This window comes from Phoca vitulina, unplaced genomic scaffold (assembly GCF_004348235.1).
Source record: "Phoca vitulina isolate PV1807 unplaced genomic scaffold, GSC_HSeal_1.0 scaffold4, whole genome shotgun sequence".
NCBI lineage: Eukaryota > Metazoa > Chordata > Mammalia > Carnivora > Phocidae > Phoca > Phoca vitulina.
In genome coordinates, this window is record NW_022589707.1 from 64,984,660 (window position 1) to 65,007,299 (window position 22,640).

Sequence of the window (22,640 nt, forward strand, 5' to 3'; positions counted from 1 at the left end):
TTCTGCCCTCATATTGTATAGTAAAAAAACAAAAACAAACAAACAATAATTTTGCATATTGAAATCCCTTTGCCCAGAAGGTTCCCATCCATAGTGGAGAATGAGATGATCAGCCGTATTTGTAGCAGTCTGTTCTGCATTTTAAAATGTCTCATTACCTCACATGCATGATATGGCTAAAACCGAACTAACACTCTTTTGAATTTCCTCATTTCCATGGAGTTGGAAGCTGCCATTCTTAGCAATCAACCCCCATCCACACTGCTTCAATCTGCTTTATGGTGACTGAACACAGAGGTTTCTCATAGACAGAGTAGAATATGCATATGAGTTGCAATTCATACATTTTCTTCTTGTTTCCATTTACAGCTTTTAAAAAAACCCATATAGATGAGAGGATTTTTAGGGCAGTGAAACTCTTCTGTATGATACTATAATGGCAGATACATCATTATAATTTGTCAAAACCCATAGAATGTACAACACCAAGAGTGAACCTAATGTAAACCATAGACTCTGGGTGATACTGACATGTAGTATAGGTTCACCAATGGTCACAAATGTACCATTCTGGTGGGGGATGTTGGTAATTAAATGCATGTGTGGGGGCAGGAAGTACATGCGAATTCTGTATACTTTCTGCTCAATTTTACTATGCATCTAAAGCCACTCTAAAGCATAAAGTCTATTTAAAAGGAGAACAAAATCTCTCATATATGTAGCATCTTCACATACCTGGGAGAAGTTACGTTGTGATAAGACAAAACAGAAAAACAATATAATGTTATCATCATTGGCATCATCATCCATCCCCCTTGAATGTGAGAAAACTTTCGAAGGCATGAATGGGATATTAAGCAAGATTTAAATAATGAAGCTAAGTGATGATGCTATGATCAGAGAGAAGACGATTTTAAGTATCAACATTCCTTTTCAAAAGGGTTACCACATCTTTAAAATAACTGTCTAGTTCACATGTCGATCAAAATTATTTCTAACATGTAATCTTAATAATCTCTTTGATAAATTTTCAGATATGTACATTTTAGTTTGGAGTTTTAATGAAGTCTAGAAAAATTAGGGAAAAAATAGATCTTTCTTTGGTTCAAATTGCAGCATCAATTGCTCTAAAAACATTCTTCAGTTTTCAGATGTATATGAAAACAATTGTCTGAACTTTGCATTAGAAGTGCTCATGCGTTAAACTGCTGAGAAAGAAAGCCTTATAAAAGCAGAGTGACACCTCACTGGAAAATATAGTTAATTCTGTTAATAGAAAATATATTGCGAAACAAAGATAGAGTTAAAATGAATCCTACAGACCAAACAAATGGACTAAGTTATATCTAACCTTGAATTTGTAACTATGGCTTCCACGGTGAATTTTATATGCTAATGATAAAAAAATAGTTAAAGGTCTATACTTTGGGGACTAACAGGCATTTATTCAGACACTTTCTATTTATCAAACTGACAGACTCTACTCTGCATCTGAAAGCAGCTGATTTCCTTCTGTTTTCCACTATTCCCCACGCGGATTCGGAGAGGCACATTACCAACAAACCCCAGGCTCGCCATGGCCTCGGTAGAGTTCCTTCTCTGGTGTGTTCCGCAAATTAATCTAAAATGTGATTTACAATAATTTCCTTTCTTAAATCAAGACGAGGAACAGGGAACAGCCTGGAGGAGGAACTGCCAACATTAGGAAGGTAATATTTTAGACCTCTGGTGGGAAAGAGACCCACCCAACTTTCCTTGATTAAAACCACAGAGATGTTTAACAAGGTTCCTGCATTAGGAAAGTCAGTAAAAAAAAAAATAATAATAATAATAATTATATATATATATATATATAAAATACACATAAGCCAAAAGCTTATGTGCTTACATTACTGAGTTCTCACTGTCTCATTTCTTCAGGGCCAAATTCGGCCCAGCTGTCTTTCCATAGACTTAGGCATGACCCTTTAAAACAGCAGGAGAATAGCAGGGAAATGTGGATGACACCATCCTTGTCTTACGGGGATTGCAGGAAAGTCTATAGACTCATCTATTTTGTTTTAATCTCATTTACATGGAAATATATCCTTAAGTTTCATACTACTATACTGCAAATGAACACTAATTTCTTGGTGAATTTATTTATGCATTTACTTGTCATACTTCAATAATTTTCTTTTAATGTGATCTCAGTGCGTATTATAAAACTGTGGCTCTCATCTGTTTGAATTTCCAGAAGATAGAATAAAAAAATTAGATTCAAGGGAGGGATGGTATAGTACTGATTCCAGATTCAATGGACCGATTTTTAATCACCAGCAAATATCTGGTTATTAGAAAATAAATTAATAATTTCAGAAATGTACAACATAAAAACAAAACAAAATAGCACTTAAAAGGATCTTGGAAAGTACCAGTCCAATGCTCCTATTTTTCAGTGGAGGAGCCTAAGGATCAGAAACGATAAATGACTTCATGAAAGTCACAGGCTAGTTATAGACAGAGCCAGCTCTCCTAATTCAATGTTCAACACATTTTGCCCCAAACAACAATATAATGAGATGATCATTTAAGGCCAGCAGAGTAGGAACTGCAAATCATAGACACCTTCTGTGCACATTTACATTCACTCAGTGACCTGTATTTCTGCAGCCCAAGGTTACATACATAGTAAATACCAAGCAGGTATGTAGGGCCTAAGCTTCAAAGCAATCCTGAGGCTCCAACACTAACAAGTTTTTAACTTTTGACTGTACCCAGCCAAGATAGCACTGATGAAGAGAAAATTAGTTTAACTGCTGGTTTACCAAAGCAAAGAAGCAGAAAGAAATTAGTAAATTTAGGTGGGTCTTAGTCTTTTTTTTTTTTAAAGATTTTATTTATTTATTTGAGAGAGAGAGAGAGCACGAGCATGAGCAGGGAGAGCAGCAGAGGGAGAGGGAGAAGTAGACTCCCCACTAAGCAGGGAGCCTAATGCAAGGCTAGATCCCAGGACCCTGGGATCATAACCTGAGCCGATGGCAGACACTTAACCCAGTGAGCAACCCAAGAGCCTCAGTGGGTCTTAGTCTTTAAATAACACTCAATTTAGTCATACATATTTTTAATTCATTCAACCAATATCTCCTGAATGCCTACTATGTGCTAAGCATGGTTCTAGACATAGCACAGACAAGAGTAAGAAAGACAAGCCGAGTCCCTGCCCTCACAGAACTTACAATCAAGTACTGGAATAAAAAAGTAAACAGATAAACCAATGAACACAATCATTTCAGTGCACTGCAAGAGCTACTGAAGAATTCCAGCTTTTCAACCAGTTACCTGTGTGGTCAAGCCTCTCTGAACCCAGGTCTCTTTCAAAAACATGGGTTAATATACCTTACTAGATTGAAGACACAGTGAAATAAGAATTTCTAAGTGTCTGACACTCAGAATAAATTCAATAAATTTCAGTGTTTCCCCCTCACTCCCCAAGTAGTTTTTCTAATAAAAATAGTAACACTTACAACATGGCACTTGTACTCACACAGATTTCATTTGTCTCTTTTAATCAATTTTCACACAAGGAAAAAAAAAAGGACAAAAGAACTGCTTCTAAAGCTCTTTATACATCAAAGTCTGAATTAAGACCTGGTGTTTCTAATTGTTCGGCTGCCTGGAACCATCCCATTTTGACTGTCTAGCTTCTCCACAGCTTCTACTATGCTTCCTTCAGCTCAGACATAAACACGTGCCCAAGTGCAGTAAATCACAGTTAATTGCATGTCTTAAATTAAAAGACAAAAATAATGCACAATTAATTGGGGGGAAATTGTCAGTTGGTGGATGAGTCTCGCTTATTATACTTTGTGCAGAGGACGCATGCCAAGGGTGTGTTCCGGGCAAGGAGACTCAATCCGTGATGCTGAGGGGGGAGGTGCGTGGCACAACCTTTCTGCAGAACAGGCTGGTGCAAGGAATCAGAGGCTTTAGAATACGGACACTGCAAGTGCGGCACACACAGCTTCCCCGACAAGGCCTTTCAGCACAGGACTGCCCCCGAGAGGGAAATGCAGCAAGCACTTAAATGGTCATTGGTAAGGAACTGAATAAAGAGACGAGGTTTGGGCTATGAAAGGAAAAATCTAAGCTGTTAGAAATGACTTTTTTCACATTTAACAACATGAGAAAATGTGCATGGCATATTCGTGGGTGGAAACTTTACAAAAGAAAATGTTTTGAGAAAGAAGAGCCTGGAGGAGGAGAGGAAAGGTACTAGGAAAAAACACAAGGAAAATGTGAATGTTGGCTCTGAGTATCTCTCAATTTTCTAATTTTCTAAAACACTTCCTAAGTTGTTTAAAACTGCATTTCAATTTATTTGTGAATCTGGTATTATAAAATGTCAGTTTTAAAGACCCAAAAGAATCTTTTAAGATGAACTTACCTGACAATTACAATAAAAACATTGCCATAGAATTAACAAATAATCCCCAGTAAGCACTTACATAGAATCCCATCATACCCTTGATCATATAAACAAAATCAACTTTGTAAAATGTATTTTACAAATACACAAGAAAACCACGTTCAATAGAATTAAATGTTCAATGCAATTACTCACCCCAACACACACCTCACAGTACATTAAAACACCAGCGGAAAACCACTATGAAGCCTTATTAACTTCCTGATACTGACAAACCACACAATAATGTTCACAGCAAATCCAATAACCCTATATTTGAGGAACCACAAATCTCTCCTCCACCCACCTACTCTCCCGTTATTTTCTACTCTGTAATAGAAAGACTTTATGTCTGGCCACCTTGTCTTATTTTGATGCTAAAATCTGGCAATAAACCACACACACACACAGTTTCATCATTTCTACCAACAAGATGAGAACAAATGACACTTTCACAATATATCACTCGTTATGCTAACTTTTATTCTATTTCAATTCTAGAAGGAAAGAATATTTAAAACCCAACAGAGTAGATTCATTCCAAAGGTACTGAACAGTCTCCTAACCTTGGAATAGGAAACAGACATTTCTTGCTCTTTTATTTATCGGAAGGTGGGGAGGGAAAAGATAATCATATTTCATCAAAAGCCTGTATCTCAACCTCAGGCATGTTTATGTCCCAAGGGTAATATTTCTATTCCACTCTTAATGGAACAAATTTCTAATCAGAATATGTATTCAAAAATAATTGAGGCAATGCAATGTCAACATATCATGCTGCCATCAGCATCCCCCGGTGCTGGGAATCGACTCAGCACCCTCTCTGCTGTGACAGAGCCAGGGCGAAGCAGGAATGTCACACTTGATGAGGGGACGAGAGCTAGCAGCGAAGAGACAATTCTGCTCCCCTTTGTGGACTCAACACAGAGTCTGGAGGAAAGCTTCTAAGCTGGAAGAGGCCAACCTCAAAACTTTAAGGAAGGGATGACTTACAATGACTGAAAACCACAACTTTTAAATTGGAATCAGTGTCTACTTTTGTAAAATTATTGAGAAGTCCTGAAACAGTCATTTCTGGAAAACTTAACCCTGGCCCTAGATTTCTAAGTTATTAAAACCACAGGGCAATATGTACTATTGAATATATTTTGTGATGCCCCCAAAAAGTCCAGAGGCTTAAATTCAGGTTTCTTCAAGTCTGACAACAGATTGATAATTGCGGAAGCTGGGTGGTGGGTAATGAGGGTTCCTTATACCTATCCTTCCACTTTGGAATAGGTTTGACATTTTGCATTATTAGTAAAAGGTGAAAAAATTTAGATTTCTTTCAATATATTTCATGCTCAAAATTGGACTTTTCCTTTAGAAATATATGACATCTGATTTGTGCTTATGATTATTCAAGACTCTAACAAGCAGTGTGAATTTTTAATAAATCCACGAAGCATGATGTTGATCATTAAAAAAAAAAATTTCCTTCAAGCCTCAAAAAAATGTTACCCATGATCGACAATGATAGAAGAAGCAAACCTAAACAAATGCAGTGTCACCATCTGCCTGGCATTCTCACAGTGTGACAAAATAGACTGGTAATTAACTGCTTTCCTACCGAAATCTGCCAGCTTTAACTCCCCCGTGTCACTGATCAGAAGGTTCTGTGGTTTCAGGTCTCTGTGCAAAATATAACGCTGGTGGATGTAAGACAGCCCTCGCAGCAACTGAAATAAAAACAACTGAAAAAATAGGGAGACAAAAGTTAAAATCTGAACACAGATAAATGCCAGTTTCTACATACAGTCGCCAAGCACTTGTATTTGGTAAAAATGGGTACCCATCACTAAATTTCCTACCCAAATCATTTAAAGAGAATGTGCATTAAAGGTATGGAAATCCCTGGTTCATTAACAAGTAAATCTAAAATTTTCTACCAACTTATTACGTCAACCCAGAATGATACCCTCCTCAGCCAGAAATCTATAATCCAATCTGCACTCTATAAATTAGGCAGAATGTAAAGAATCAATTCTTTATAATATCTGATTTCCTCAGGCTTCTAGTGATGCTTGAGACGCAGAAAAAAAATCTATCTGTAACATTATCAAAGGAAGCAGAATTTTTTTTTACCAAGTTTATGTAAATGTGCACATATTTAATTCCATAGAAATGACATAAACATGTTATCCAGTGATTCACCCATTAACATGCTTTAAGGAATGGAAAGATAAGATGATTTCAATAATTAAAACAAAACAGTCCCATGGCCCAATTAATACTACATTGTAATTATACTGCTTTTGCACATATGGCCAAAGAGATTGCTATTGCCTAAAGACAGACACGCACCTTCACTGATTACAAAGCAGACCCACCCGAAAGGAAACAGAAAATAGAGAAACCAAGAATTTAAGAGCAATACTTTCATAAGAAATAATTTTAGGAAGTGACTGATGGCCTTATGTGTTTATTTTCATATTGGATCATATCAAATATTTCTATTTTGATCATAACAATGTGATTTGCGAGGGTTTCCAATATTCTGTTTATGAAAAAGGAAATATTTTATTTTATTTTATTTTATTTTATTTTATTTTTAAGTAGGCCCATGCCCAGTGCGGATCCCAATGTAGGGCTTGAACTCACGACCCTGAGATGGAGACCTGAGCTGAAATCAAGAGTCGGACACAACTGACTGAGCCACCCAGGTGTCCCGAAAAAGGAAATATTTTAAAACAATTTACTTCGCAAAATAATCCTAATAATGTCTAGTTTTTAGAAATTAATCTTTTAGGTTTTTTTAAAAGATTTTATTTATTTATTTGCGAGAGAATGAGAGTGAGAGATACCACAGAGGGAGAGGAAGAAGGAGAAGCAGACTCGCCGCTGAGCAGGGAGCTGATGCGGGGCTTGATCCCAGGACCCTGAGATCATGACCTGAGCTGAAGAGAGACATTTAACGGATTGAGCCACCCAGGCGCTCCTAGAAATCAATCTTTTAAAACAAAAATAAAAACAAATGTTTTAACTGCCATCGGGATTCTAGTCTATATAATTAGCTAGTGACAAAAAGCAGTTTCAGGGAAATTTGAAATGAGTCAGTTGTCAAAGATTGATGATATAAGGATTCCAGAATATTTAAATGGAAGAGATTGGCAACTCCTTGAGGGCACTGAAGCTAGCATTTCTGGAATATCTTCCGATTAACGGGGGGCTATACAAGCCAGGTAAACTTTTTACAGGGTGGATACCTTGAAATCACAGTAAGATAAATTCATTTCAAAATCTTTGTATGTGATGCCATGCTACGGAGCAGTGAAGGCCTGGGGTCATTATTTCCAGAATCTAAGCATCAGAAAGGAAAAGTCTGTTCTATGTTAGCCTAGATTAAATTAGTGGCTCAAGAACCTCAGGAAGCAAACATCTCTCTAGACTCCTCCTCTTGATCCTTCCTGTGTGGCAGATGGAAAGACAACACCATCGCCACCATCCAGCTTCATTCTTTACTCCTAATACCCCCTCCATCCTGAAGCCTAAAATTACAGTTTCTAAGAAAATCCATATTCCTCCAGTTTAGAAGGGAGAAAGTGAGCCAATAAAGCTACTTTGTGTTTTCAAAAGCTTAAAAACAAAAGGCAAAAGCAGACCACATAACAAACTCGATTTCAAAAAATAAACTGACTTTAAAAAGAAAGTCTAGCCTTCTGCAAGGAGCTAACTGACCTTTGGGGCCTACCAGAGACTTATGAGTTTTAGTTTCAGGGACAGCAAGTGCCAACTGCCATTCTGTGGATGCATCGCGAATGCAGCCCCATTTAATCTCTGTAACGATTTTAATGAAAGAGGTACTACTATAATCTCTGTATTCACGATGAGGAAATGAAGCACAAAATTTCTCCACGTTGTACAGCAATTAAGGGGCAGAGCCAGGACTCGAACCCAGGCAGTTCGATTCCAAAGTCCATGGTCTTGACCACCTACCTCACTATAGGAATCTTGGCCAGAAATCAACACAAGTGGACAAAATGTTGACATAGAAGCTGCTTCCTCCAACTGACAGGATCAAGTCTGGGCATATAATACCACAGCCTTCCGGGCTCAGGCTTCATCGCCCTCCGCTCCCTGACTTCACGCAATCTCACCCACCCCCACGCTCCGAGCACAGTGCTCTTCAAGCCTTTACCTTTATTCTTGCCTCTTTTCTGACAAAAAAGCCTCCGCCCCCCCGTTACCTGTGATTCTTCAGGTGATTTCTTAGGTCTCACCTCAAGAACCGCTCTTCCCTGGAGCCCACCGTGACCACCTCCCCAGGCCTTCACTCCCTCCACAGGTGTGCGTGAGGTGCTCCTCGCTGTGCTCCAGGGGCAGCCTCTGCATATGTCTACCACGTATGTATCATCCTGCCTCTCACAGGCGGCGTGCCCCGGCCATCTTCCTAACCCGGACACACAGCTGACACTCCTATACCAGTACTGTGATTACTGAGCTGAATTTAGAAACATCTGGATGAAGCAGATACAAAAATAACAGAGAGGAAACAATGCCATGGGATTTTCCAAACACTAAGGGTAGAAGTGGGTAAATCAGGCAGTCCCAAAGGGCTCTTCTTTTAATACCTTTACTAATGAGTGAAAATATATAATCCTCATGCTAATGCAGAAGCTATTCAAAGAGGGTATCATATTAAAGGAGATTAAGAAAATTGGTGTCAGGGAAGGAGGCAACTACACACTCCAATTACAATTGTGTACATGACAAACGCGGCCCAGACATGACAAATACAGCCCCAAACATGGTGCTAGCCCCCAAACAACTTTTAGCTCTTCGAGCAATGCACAAAGATAAGTCAGAACAAATCTCCATAGAATAAATTCACTCGGGATTTATTAAGTGCCAGCCGTGTGCCGTGCTAGGTGCTGTCTGCACGAGGGATGCAAAGATAAATAAAGTGTTAGATGGAGTCCCTGGACTCCAGAAGCTCACAGCTCACTGGGTATGAGAGACACACCAGCAGATGGCTACCACTTCGAGAAGTCTGCACTGTAACAGCAACACAAACGGAGTGTACTGGAGGCACGGAGGAGGAGGCTCCAACTAAAATAAAAAAAAATAAAATAGAACGGATCCTGCCATAAGATGAAGAGCAGCCCGTGGAAGGGATAAATCATAGCAATCTGGTCAGTCATCACATGTAAAATTTTATTAGGAAATCAAATTGAACAGTCACTAGATGCACAAGGCGAAATGATGTGTTGTATGCCAGACCTCTTGCTACCCTGAGGGAAAATATTGAAATGACCAAGCAAGCAGGTCACGAGATAAATTAAGAAGAAAAACCCAAATAAATGAAAAGACAATGTATAAAACTAGAAACCTACCAACTCATCATCATAACCGTAATGGTGGCAGGGGGACAACAGTACACTTCACTAAACACATTAGAAAAGCTGGTGTTTTAGCAATAATATTTTAATGTGCTTAACAGAATATGCACTGCTAGCTGGGGGAGGCTGTAAGGAAGCAGTGGACATGTTAAGTTAAATAGAATGGAACAGTCTTTGGAAATGTCTTGAGAACTCACGTCTTGGGAATCTCTTCTGTTAGATAAGCAGGCAAATACCTAACTTTCCCATATAAATTTTGAGAAAGGCACTCCACTTGGTTGTATAAATCACCACACAATAACCTACACTTGATCTTTTTGAAAACCAGAGGGACAGTGTGAAGGCAAGAAGGACCACCGAAGAGGGGCCACATGCACAGAAAAGAAGTACAAATCATCTTTGGTATTTGCTAATAAAACTTGGTACATATTGATGGAATCTCAGCAACTGAAAAGAGGGGGGACTGATACCAATTGAAGGTTTACTCTAATTTAAAAGCTGTTCTGAGTACTCTTACATGTATCATTTAATCCTTTCCATCAATCATCCTGTACTTTTTCTTTTCTTTTAAATAAGAGAACTAAGCTCTAAATGCACAAGAAACTTACTCAAAGTCATTCATCCATCACACAGCGCTTGTGAACTCCCCATTATATCTCATCATCTTAAATGCAGCTGATGCTTGATAAATGCATGGATGAACACAGATATATACCCAATATAATGAAAGTGCTTTTACTAAGTGAACCCAAGTTTGTAAAAGTCTCAATTAGTATATTATGTAATGAGTATGATTCCTGAATTTGTTTTTGCTATTTAAAATCCTCTCAGAAATTAATAACATGGCTTTAGGTACTGAAGTTGATAAGTATTATCAACAGATGTGAAACTCTCTTTCCATCTTTCTACTATAGTAGCCATAAGGTCTTCCTAAAAATACGTTGTCACCTCAGGATATTCTCTTCAACTTTATAAAAGGAGATTCCTCCAAATTCTTCAATATAATCACTGAGGATTTATACTCTAGTTTGAATACGTTCACTTTCTGCAGTACAAATCCCAATGGGAAAATGCCTTAAATAGCAATAATCTGATGAACACAACATTTTTGCCAGCAGCAGATCTATCTATAGCCCAGTTGTCTTGTCATCCCTGGCAGGAAACAGCTCGTATTCTCAGTGCCATGCTATATACTTCTTGGGGATAGCCTTTAATACTTTATCTATTCCCTTATGAAACTACTTAGGTTTTAAGTAGATAAAAAAAAATCAAGATAAGGCCTTTTATCAAAATTTTTTAAGTGGGTAAAAGGCACACATTGTTGGACTCAATATGTTTTATTACTCAGAAGAATTATTGGTACTTGCAGTAAACAACAAGATTTATATTCCCCTCCCTTTCAAAGTCTATAGATGTGTGATCAGTGTTCAGAGTCACTGGGTTCTATGAATGGTCTGAAATGCATGAATTATTTAATATGTGTGGTTCCACTTCACATGAGACTAAGCACAGGAACATCATATGGATTTTCATGGGTCAACTTTCTTAAGCAACGTCTAGAGTCTCTCAGGGCTTACAGGAGGCTTATTAGAGCTATTAGCAATGGACCCCATGCCTTCTGGTATATAACCAATTCTTATAAAGACATTTAGTGTACTTTTGTGCCCCCTGGGAGCCAAGTTTACCATCTCTGGATCTTAAATTTCTCATCTTGAAAATGACTGATTGAGTCTTAGATACCTTTAATAGTCATTCGCCTTGTAATGCTATCATTTCATAATTGTTTGAATAACAGAAATGAAAGGGACTCACAAATAAAAGAGCTATAATAACTGCCATTTACTAAGTGCTTACGATGACGGACATTGTGCTAGTGCTTTACACTCATTTAGATAATTTAATCCTCCCAACACCTCTGCCAGATAGATGCTATTACCCCTATTTCACAGATAAAGAAACAACGGCTCAGAGGAATCAAATGAATCAGCCAAAGGGCCACACAGCAAGTAAGAGGTAATACTAATATTCGAACCCATTTTTGTCTTGCTCTGACACCCGGTAATTAAGAGTACTGCTTGTGCACTGTTTGACTTTTTTTAAAAAGTACATGTACTATTTGATTGAAGTAGCTATACATGGTGTGAATCTAAGGCTAGAAAATATGACAGTGGCAAATAAACCAAAGTTGTACATGGGTCATAAATACTTCAAATAATATGTTCCTTGTTTACCATTGTATTGTTTAAAAACCTATAGGTTGTGCAAACATGAAACTACCCAGACATCAAACTTTCTGGAGATGGAAAATAATTAGAAACTTTGAGACCCCAAAATATCTGAAAATGTCAAAATATTTTACAATATACATCAGATAATGGTATCATTACAATATTAGGTTTTCTGAAATTTTTAAAGGCCACAGTTATGATTCATCATGATTCATTCCATTTAGGTGAGTTTCAAATGTGCAAGTACCTAATGCAAATACCAAATTCTAATTGCAAATACAATGTACAGAATTCATGTCAAACAGTTCCTATTTTACAAAGCATCATTGCAGTTTCATGTGTTAAATTTTTTGGAAAGAATGCTTAGCTTGTCATATGGAGATGTAAAGGAGACAGAAACAAAACCCCAGATATTCAATATTATGGTATAATTTACGTGTCACTTTGGACATCCTTGACAGTGTGAAGTGTGCTACTGGGATGGGTAAGACACAAATATCCATGTCCAGCCATCAGGTTGTAGATGTATACTTTTTTTGCCACGTACTACAGATAGGTGTAGTTCTTGGAAAATCTGAGTTCCAGGGGTAATTTGTCTTGCTACTTTTTATCCTTTTTGAGATCTTCCATTCAATTTTCTTCTTCTTTGTTCCACTCCCTCAAGGTCCTGAGATAAATAACATTTTATCATTTCCAGATAATATAACAATTATTTAATTTACATTCTCTGAGATATTTATGCATGAATATCTTATTCCTAAAGATGATAATTTTCTGGAGAGGAATAACTCCAAAAATGAGAATTTCAGGTATTTGGGCAAGCTCTTGTGGGAAAGATCTTGCATACTTTCTGTGATCTTTGAGTATACCAGGGAAGTTGGCCTCCCATTCTGCCCTCTCCTGGCCTCAGTGCAATGGTAGATACCAAGCAAGGTACAGAGAGACATCCTCCTTAAGCAGCAGATTGAAACCATGGGAACCAGAGCTGGGATGCTTACAGGGAGTCAAATGGGGTTTGAAAGACAGATCTTTGTTTTGTCAAATTCCTTGAAAGAAGCTCTAATACAGTAAGTAGGTTTCCAAGTTATGAGGGTTTGTGTATATGATGAAGCAAGTTGGTAGTACTGAGGATGGGAATTTTCCCTTTAATAAAGTTGGTTAACAGCCTAAAATTAGTATTAGAAATATTCCCTAGCTAAGTAGAAACAAAATGGTCAAACTTAAGCTATTGGCCTTAAATAGTTACCTAACGTCATTTTCCAAGAGAAAAACTGAAACAGTTGTTTCAAAGAATTCAAATAATATAATCTTCTTAAGACCTGTTATCAGGTTTCTCTTTGTCCATATAGTTCAGAGTTACACAACTGACCTGATTGATACGCACTTTATAAAACTAAAAGAAATAGCATGAAATACACATTTTTCTCAACTTCATTTGTGCGTGTATGCTACTCTCCCCTAACTAAAGGGTCATTCTTTTTATACACACAACGATAAGTAATAAATGAAGTTTAAAATGGTTTTACTGCTTTAAGTAACATCTTAGACACTAATCAACATGAAGTGTCTTAATATCAATCGACAAGACTAATAAAACTTTTTTAAAAAGAGAGAGAGATAACCCAGAAGAAAACCTATGCTTATACGGTCAATTAATCTATGATAAAAGAGGCAAAAGTATACAATGGAAAAAAGACAGTGTCTTCAATAAATGGTGCTGGAAAACCTGGACAGTTACTTGCAAAAGAATGAAGCTGGACTACTTCCTTACGCCATATACAAAAATAAACTCAAAATGGATTAAAGGCCTAAATGTGAGACCTGAAATGATAGAACTCCTAGAAGAGAACACACAGGCAGTAATTTCTTTGACATTGGCTACAGACACATTTTTCTAGACATGTCTCCTCAGGCAAGGGAAAAAAAGCAAAAATAAACTACTGGGACCACACCAAAATAAAAAGCTTCTGCACAGCGAAGGAAAGCATCAACAAAACAAAAAGGCAACCTACTGAAATGAAAGATAATATTTGCAAATGATATATCTGATTAAGAGTTAATATTCAAAATATATATAGAACTTATACATCACCAAAAAGACCCCAATCAACCCAATTAAAAAATCGGCAGAGGACTTGAATAGACATTTTTCAAAAGAAAATATCCAGATGGTAAAAAACACAGGAGAAGATGTCCAACATCATTCGTTGTAAGGGAAATGCAAATCAAAACCACAAGGAGATATCACCTCACACCTGTCAGAATGACTAGAATCAAAAAGACAAGAGGTAACAAATGTTGGCGAGAACTGGAGAAAAAGGAACCCTTCTGCACTGTTGATGGGAATGCAAATTGATGGAACCACTGTGGAAAACAGTATGGAGAGTCCTCAAAAAATTAAAAATACAAATATCATATAATCCAATAATTCCACTACTGGGTATTTACGCAAAGAAAATGAAAATAATAATTCAAAAAGATATATGCACCCCTATGTTTACTGCAGCATTATTTACAGTAGCCAGGATATGGAAGCAACCCAAGGGACCACTGACAGATGAAGGGATAAAGAAGAGATGGAGCACGCACATGTGCACGTGTGCGCACACACACACAGGAATATTACTCAGCCATAAAAAATGAGATCTTGCCATTTGTGACAACACGGATGGACCTAGAGGGCATTATGCTAAGTGAAATAAGTCAGTCAGAGAAAGACAAATACCATCTGATTCCACTTACATGTGGAATCTAAAAACAAACAAGCAAACAAACAAAAAGCAGAAACAGACCCATAAACAGGAAATTGGTGGTGGCCAGAAGGGAGTGGAGTGGGGATATGGGCAAAATGGGTGAAGGGGAGTGAGAGGTACAGGCTTCCAGATAAAAACACAATAAAATTACAATTAAAAAGGAGAGAGAGAGATGCACACTGAAAAACTGACACAGGTGATAAATCTTGAGTCTAAGGGTCTTAGAGAAAGCTCATATGTATAAGCTATAACACAGAAAAATTTCAAACGGAATGCAGGAAACACTTTGAATTTGGATATAATGATCAACAAAGCTCTCTTTCTATCCTCTCAGAGAGGTCTCAAATAATAGGAATGGATACATTAATAACAAAATAGCTACGCGATGTACTGGCTAGTCACACGAAGGCTGTACCGGTCCAAAAATCAGAAAAATCCTCGGTAGTGTGTACATGACTTTATTACTCAGGCTGATTTCCTTCCTGGGTCCTCATGTTTGTCTTGGAAAACATACAAACAAAGGGGTCAAGTGCAGGATCCATCTTAAATGAGAGAGAAGCAAGGTGAATGGCTTGAAGATTAAAACCCAGGAGGACGTACTCTCATTGGGTACTCCCCAGGCTGGGTAATTTCATCTTACAATTATCTTCCATCTTACAAAATATCGTATGGCATACTTCCAATGACCATACTTCATCAATCTTTGGGGTGATTTCTTTTCAATCTAGGCTTTAAAGCACTCCTAAGAAAGAGTCTGCCATTTAATTAGCTGCCTTGATTCCTTTGTCTGATCCAGATTGTGACAAGCAGATCCGCAGATGATGCCAAAGATACAAAAGACATGAGGGGCGCCTGGGTGGCTCAGTCGTTAAGTGTCTGCCTTCGGCTCAGGTCATGATCCCAGGGTCCTGGGATCGAGCCCCACATCGGGCTCCCTGCTCGGCAGGAAGCCTGCTTCTCCCTCTCCCACTCCCCCTGCTTGTGTTCCCTCTCTCGCTGTGTGTCTCTCTGTCAAATAAATAAAATCTTTAAAAAAAAAAAAAAAAAAGATACAAAAGACATGATCAGAACAACTGAAAGTGGCCCCACAGCTTCACCAGAAATTCACTACTGAGACCCCTTCTGAATGTCCAGCACAATGTGAATCAACACATGGAGTTTCACTTTCTTTTATTGTTTCTTTGATTGTTAATCCTTCACTTTCTAGATATGGAAGATTATTCTGTTACAATAAAAATAGGATAAAAATGTTCAAAAGAAACCTGGACAGGTGCTGAGACTAAAGCACTCTTTAATAGCTTCATGAAATAATCCTATTTCCCAAAATACAGAATGAGAAAAGTCTCTATATATTCACAGTAACGCATAGTAGGAAATCATTACCAGCTAAATGAGAGTTCTAAAGCAGAGTATGGAGAAAATCAGGTAACACCTGATTTTCTATCTAAACATTAGAAAGTCTCATTTAGGAATCAATTCTCCGTGCCATCTGTATAAGACAATCTTAATTTGGCATAACATTATTCTGTCTGTTATACACCTGCTTGTTCCCTGGACTATGAAAGAAAAATAGCGGTATTTCAAGCATAATAATCCTCATATCTTTTTAATTAATATAGATATTGAAATGCAAAAATGAAACTCAGCTTTATGCCAGTTGGATTTCAGATATTTCAGAGACTAAGGCACAGTATTCACAATTACTTTGGTTATTTTGAGTTATCCCAAAACAGTTGCGTTAAAAAACTGCAAATGCATTTTTGCAAGGAATCTTCTAGAAAAGCCATTAGGATAACATGGAAATGAAGGTATATTACAGTAAAACACAGGAGGATCCAATGTCGTCATGATATTAAAATTCACGCGTCTACATTTCTAGATATTAGCTGGAGACAGCAGCAATTAATCTTTTTTTCCATGAACCTTAATTTTCAGTCTCTCATGATTATTAATTTTTAAAGAACACATAAAACACTGGAAGGACAAAATTTAGACTGTTATGGTCATTTCCTTTACCTCAATGATCAATCTGTAAATCACTGAGAGTTATAAATTGAAGAATACAAGTCCTGCATTCAACTCAACTATGAGAGCCAAAACCTAATAAAATTCAGAGTGAATGGCTTAAAGGGGGAAAAAATTAACTACCCTCCCCCCAAAATTCTAACCAGTTTCTGACATACCAATTATGTTCTAGCAATTGGTTGCTATACCTTTAATCATCATAAATATTTATAACAAGGACAATGTCCTCAGGCTTTTGATTGAGATTTTAAATTGCCCTCTAAGTAATTAACTGCTAAAATTACCCATTTGTCTAAAATTCATATTATGCTAAGAAACAAACCATTAGTTAATAGCGAATATTTATTTCACAATGTCATACTGAGAAAGCACAGTGATTCTAGAAATTTAGTTAACATTGACAATTTTTGTTATGAGTTTATTCCAGGACTTACAAGGAATATACATCAAGCAAGATAAAACTTAACAGATGTTTTGCTAAGGATATAGTATAAAATCACTGTAGAATATCCCATGCTTTGTTATGAAATCACAAGTTATGTACCACTCCAGTTGTTCTTTCTCCCCCCTCCATTTTTCAATGATACATCATCTTTGTAATGCTTGAGAAGATTCACACTAAAGAACAACTTTAGTTGACAAGACATCCCATATTATTACCATAAACAAGGATATATGAAATGTAAATAAAAATATGTACATTTTTAGAATCCAAGATAAACGTTTCACATATACTGTCTTGCTGCCCAATAATGAAACTAAAAGTCGAAATTGCCACATTTAGAAGCAAAAGGATTTGATCACTGTACTTTCCTTCTGTTCAACATAATGAATATTCAGTATTTATGACATTGCAATCATTTAATGATCTACGAGCTATTTAGGCAAACACAGAGCTTTGGAGTTATTACAGAACATGCTCTTTTCAACATAATAGTTTATCTCACCTGGTTTTCACATCTCCTTAAATTTACAGAGAACCATTACAAGGTCTTATTTTAGCTCAACTGTTTTTTTTTTTTTAATTAACATCTAGCTCAGCATTATGAACAGCTGTTAACTTAGTAAATATTATTCTTATGCTCTTCATTTTGCATTCATAGATTTAGGTGACAATAAATATCACCACATGAAAAAAAATACGTTAATACATCAAATAGAAATACCAGTGGGACATCTGTCACTATGTCATAGTCAGACTTCTTTGAGAATAATTTCACCTGCAGTGCAGATCCTGAATGTAACCCTGGAGGAGTGCATTGTGTCTAAGCAGGTGAAGAAAAGCCAGCGCATAATTAGGTGAGTGGCCTCCCATGGAAACCAACATGGTAATAAGGGCCGTCTGCTTCCGTGCACTGCAATTCAGATGCCAAAACACAGGCATTAACAAGCTGCATTCTATTTTTTAACTTCCCACACCCTCAGAGAAGGTATAAGTATTATCTTCAATATGAAAATGACGACAAACCTATGTGACTGAGTGCATATAAAGTCAAATAATAAGTTAATTACAGTAATTTAATGTATTAATCCTGCGGTGTAGGGAAAAGAACATTGGACAAAGAGTCAAAAAGCCCTTTCTAGGATGCTAATCCTGGAAGGAGCTTGCTTGGTTACAGCAGGCTCACTTAAAGAGGTGTTTTTCTTTTTTAATTATACCAACATTAATGTTTAAATATTACGATTGTGACCTGAGCCATCACGTTTACTATGAATACTTTTCTTCCCCCTGCACAATAATTTGTTTTTCCTGGTGTTAGTGATGATCTAGTTCTTTTGTTTACTGGCTTGTTTTCCTTCATTTAGTTTTCTTTGTAGTTACTGCTAATTCAACGCCAAACTCTTTTCCCATCTTGGAAATCTGCTCAAACATGTTAGGTGTTCTACCTAACAATTTCCTCTTCTTGGAAATCTCTCCTGGCAACTTCTGACCTGCTCTAATCGGACCAGTGGATTACTGTCCCGACCTGATGCATAACTGTCATCCGGGGACTCTTTTCAACATCGTTCTGAAAATCTCTTGCATCTCTCTCCTGGGCTAGCCTCTGTTACCTGGTTTCTTTGTCTTCTCTGCCTTGGTTTATACCCGAGTTCTAGTGGAGTACATCCTTGAGTAGCTTCCTGAGAAAGGATGCTAGGGCGGGCATAATTTTCAACTCCTTGAACATCTGAAAATAATTATTTTCCCCTCAGGTTTACTTGATACTTTGTATAGCATAATAGGTTGAGAGAATAATTTTATTTATTTTTAAGTAAGCTCTACACCCACAATGGGGCTTGAACTCACAATCCTGAGGTCAAGAGTCACATGCTCTATCAACTGAGCCAGCCAGGCGCCCCAGAAGAATAGTCTGAAATCTGAACCATCAAGCCACTACCCCACTGCTGTCTCCCTTCTGATGTCGCTGTTGAAATACCTAATGCCGCTGTGATTTTGGTCCATTGCAATAAAGCCGATCCTTTTGTAGTATTTTTCTTTGAAACCACTCTTCTGAAATTTTGCAATAAATGAATTTTGTCAGTCTATTTTCATTAAATGTTATGGGCATTTAATGGACCCTATTCATCTTGAAATTCACATCATTCACAGCTGGAAATAGTGTAGTTTAATGACTATTACTTTAATGATTCCCTCCTGTCTATTTTCTCCAATTATTCAGATGTTGGATACCCTGGACTGGACCCCTAATTTTTTTTGATATTTTCTTTTTCATTTTTAGATTCGTGTTTTATGCTCTATTTTCTGGCATACTTCTTCAACTTTATCATCCACCCTTTTTTGTTAATTTTTATTTCTGTCATCATATTTTTAATTTCTAAAGCAACTTTCTGTTCACTAAGTTCCTCTTCTTAAAAATAGCCTATCATTCTTCTTTTATAGATATACCATTATTCTTATACCTCTTGGAGAATATTGATGATTTTTGGAAGTTTTCTTTCCTATTTTCTCTAATTAATGCACGCAACTTTGCTTCCTCCAAGCTACTTACTTTTCAAAGGGGGTCTTCACTGTAGAGTCACCTGGATTCTTCTGGTCTCTTGGACTGGTCAGATTATCCACAAAAGATGCTTACAATTTTCTACTGTGAGGTAGAAACAGGTCTGACACCTGTTTCTTGAAGCACTACAGGCCAGACTCTGTCTCTCACGCTCTTCCCTATTGCACCCACCCACCCAGCCCCTGCCCACTGTGACCACCTCACTGGCAGAGTGAGGAGCCGTGGGGGAAGGCAGGCTGTAAGGTTGTGAGAGGGAAACAGGCCAGGATAGCTAGCAAGCATACATGTCCTGCGGGGTTAAAGCCATCAGGGTCACAGGGAGAGCGAGGGGACACTGTGGTTCATGGGAGGCACCCTGAGCTCTCAGCCCTGGGTCTGAGCAAATGCCCACCATTCCCTTCTTAAAGGGATTTTGAAATCTGATTCTGATTCTGGAAGATGAGAACAGAGAATATATATATATAAAGCTTTGCAGGTGACTCTGCCATGGAGCCATATTTGAAGACCTTTCAAGGACTACTGAGGTTTCTTGTACTCTTAAGAAGTACTGAGACTATCCAGTACACTTTGGCAAATCCTCAAGGAGCCAAGATTTCAACAGCGATGGGTAAAGGAATACCATATATCAATATGTTTTGCTGACTTTCAGTTATTCAAAAAGGCGTAAGAAGAGGTAAATCGTATCATGCTCTTTTAAAGGCAAAAATGTAGTAGAGCATCAATCTGTGACCACATCAAACCACTTCTGAGTGGGTATAATTCCTGCTCTATATGACTAATATCCAGACTCACCGTGGGTGTTGCATCTAATTTTTGACATTATTTCTACACTGAATGAAGAACACATTCACCATTAAGTTTCTCACCACACCTTAGGTGACACTAACTAGAAACCATGTTTACTGCCACGGCACTACAAGGGCTGGGAACAGGGAGCAAACACTAGGTATCTGAAGTATAATGGAGGACCATGGAATGAGAGAAAAACTTGCAAAACTTGGGGAAGAGCTACTGAAACATGATTTCAAGGAAGTACAGACTAGTTCTTGAAAAACCACAATACAGAGATCAATCTCCTCATAACCACGAGAAGATAAGAGAAAAAGAAAATGGCACGGAAGAAGCAGAACTTAAAAGTGCCACAAAAATCATCAGTGACACTGGCCTGAGGATGGTGAACACAACGATGCTTTGTGGAAAAAGCTCTTTTCTTTGTTTCACCAACAAAATTTTCCACCAATACTTGCCCACAACTAATGACACACAGAGGCTGGTGAGAAAACCAAGCAAGGACAATAAAAATCCAGTGATGCCATGATTTTCCTTAAGATTATTTATTTATTTATTTAGTGCAAGAATGTGAGAACAGGGGGAGGGGCAGAGGAAGAGAGGAAGAGAGGGAGAGAACCTCAAGCAGACTCTGCGCTGAGCACGGAACCTGATGCGGGGCCCAATCTCACACCCTGAGATCATGACCTGAGCTGAAATCAAGAGTTGGATGCTTAAGCAACTGAGCCACTCTTTGAAAAGGTTCAGTCAGGTCTTTAATCTCAATCCTGTCACTGAACTTGGAAGTCAGGAAATGAAAGTTTGCTCAGAGTAGCTGCTGCTGTCCAGTGAGGCTAACAGACCCCTGGGCTCCCCCTGGGTTCTCCACAGATCCCTAGGATTAAGGTAGGAAACAGGAGTATGGATGTACTGTACTGTTGGTTTTGAACCCAATCAACCCTAAGAAGAGAACATTTAATGTGTAAATGAGACAACTTGAAATGTTTTAATGTTTAGGAAAAAAAAGAAAAAATTATGCTCATGTTATGATATTAATGTTTGGAGTTGGACTTAAACATGGCAAGATTAATAAAGCACATCTTAACCATCTGTCAAAATTTCTTCCCCAATCTAACTACTAAAAAAACTGTCTATGTCAATGGATACTGATTTTGAAGAAAAATGAATAGTCAAAAAATTTAAAAGATATCTATGAATAAAACAAAACAAAAGAAAAAGTGCACAACAAAAAAAGAGCTATATGAAACATATTGATTCTATTATTTGTCTAAACAATGTTTTTTCAGAGCTGTTACAAGTTCATGCATTTTAAAATTATACAACATAACTGGCCATCATGACAATCCTCATTATTAATGCCACAAATATTAACAAGCATCTGCAACTTATTAAAAATAAGAAAATAAATAATAGAAAAATGGACAATATATAAGAACAGGCAAAATAATTACAAATGGTCAAGAAACATGTGAAAAAGATACTAGTATTACTAGCAGTCAAGGAAACACTAACATAAAAGATATTCTATTTTTGCTCATCAGAATGGCAAAAATTAAAATGATTGGTTATAGTCAATGCTTGTGAAAGTAGAGGAAAATAGTCCTTCTAGAATTCAAAACCTCATGGGCAAATGTTCCAGTCAAATTCATTAAAACTGAAGTTATGTCTCTTAATAAAGAAAATCCATTAACCGATATACAAAAGAAGAATGTAAAGGTTTTAAACTACTATTTACTCTAGAATAATTTAGAATAACAACATTCTAGAAACAACATAAGATCCATGAATAAGAAAACAATTGAAAATTACAGTTCATTCATACTATGGACTCATATGCAGTTATTAGGAAAATTAAACTACACAGTGATGTATTGATTTTAAAGGATATCCATGATATTTTTTTAAATGCCATACAATAATATATATTGTTTTTATAGAGCAAAATAAACACACACAAAATAGCATATGAGCACATACACCTTTACAACCAAAGGGAAAGGTACAAAAGAAAGAAGGTGTCT

The 22,640-nt window shown here is 37.2% G+C and overlaps 1 protein-coding gene across 4 annotated transcripts in view; it reads right to left on the reverse strand.

The window, feature by feature from the left end:
- CDK14 (cyclin dependent kinase 14) overlaps nt 1–22,640 on the reverse strand; it is a 547,444-nt gene that overhangs the window by 255,814 nt on the left and 268,990 nt on the right. For all 4 annotated transcript variants that reach the window (XM_032402204.1, XM_032402206.1, XM_032402205.1 and 1 more), the window contains one exon: nt 6,057–6,180. In XM_032402204.1, coding sequence (XP_032258095.1) covers nt 6,057–6,180 — 124 coding nt within the window. The remainder of the gene's footprint in view (nt 1–6,056; nt 6,181–22,640) is intronic.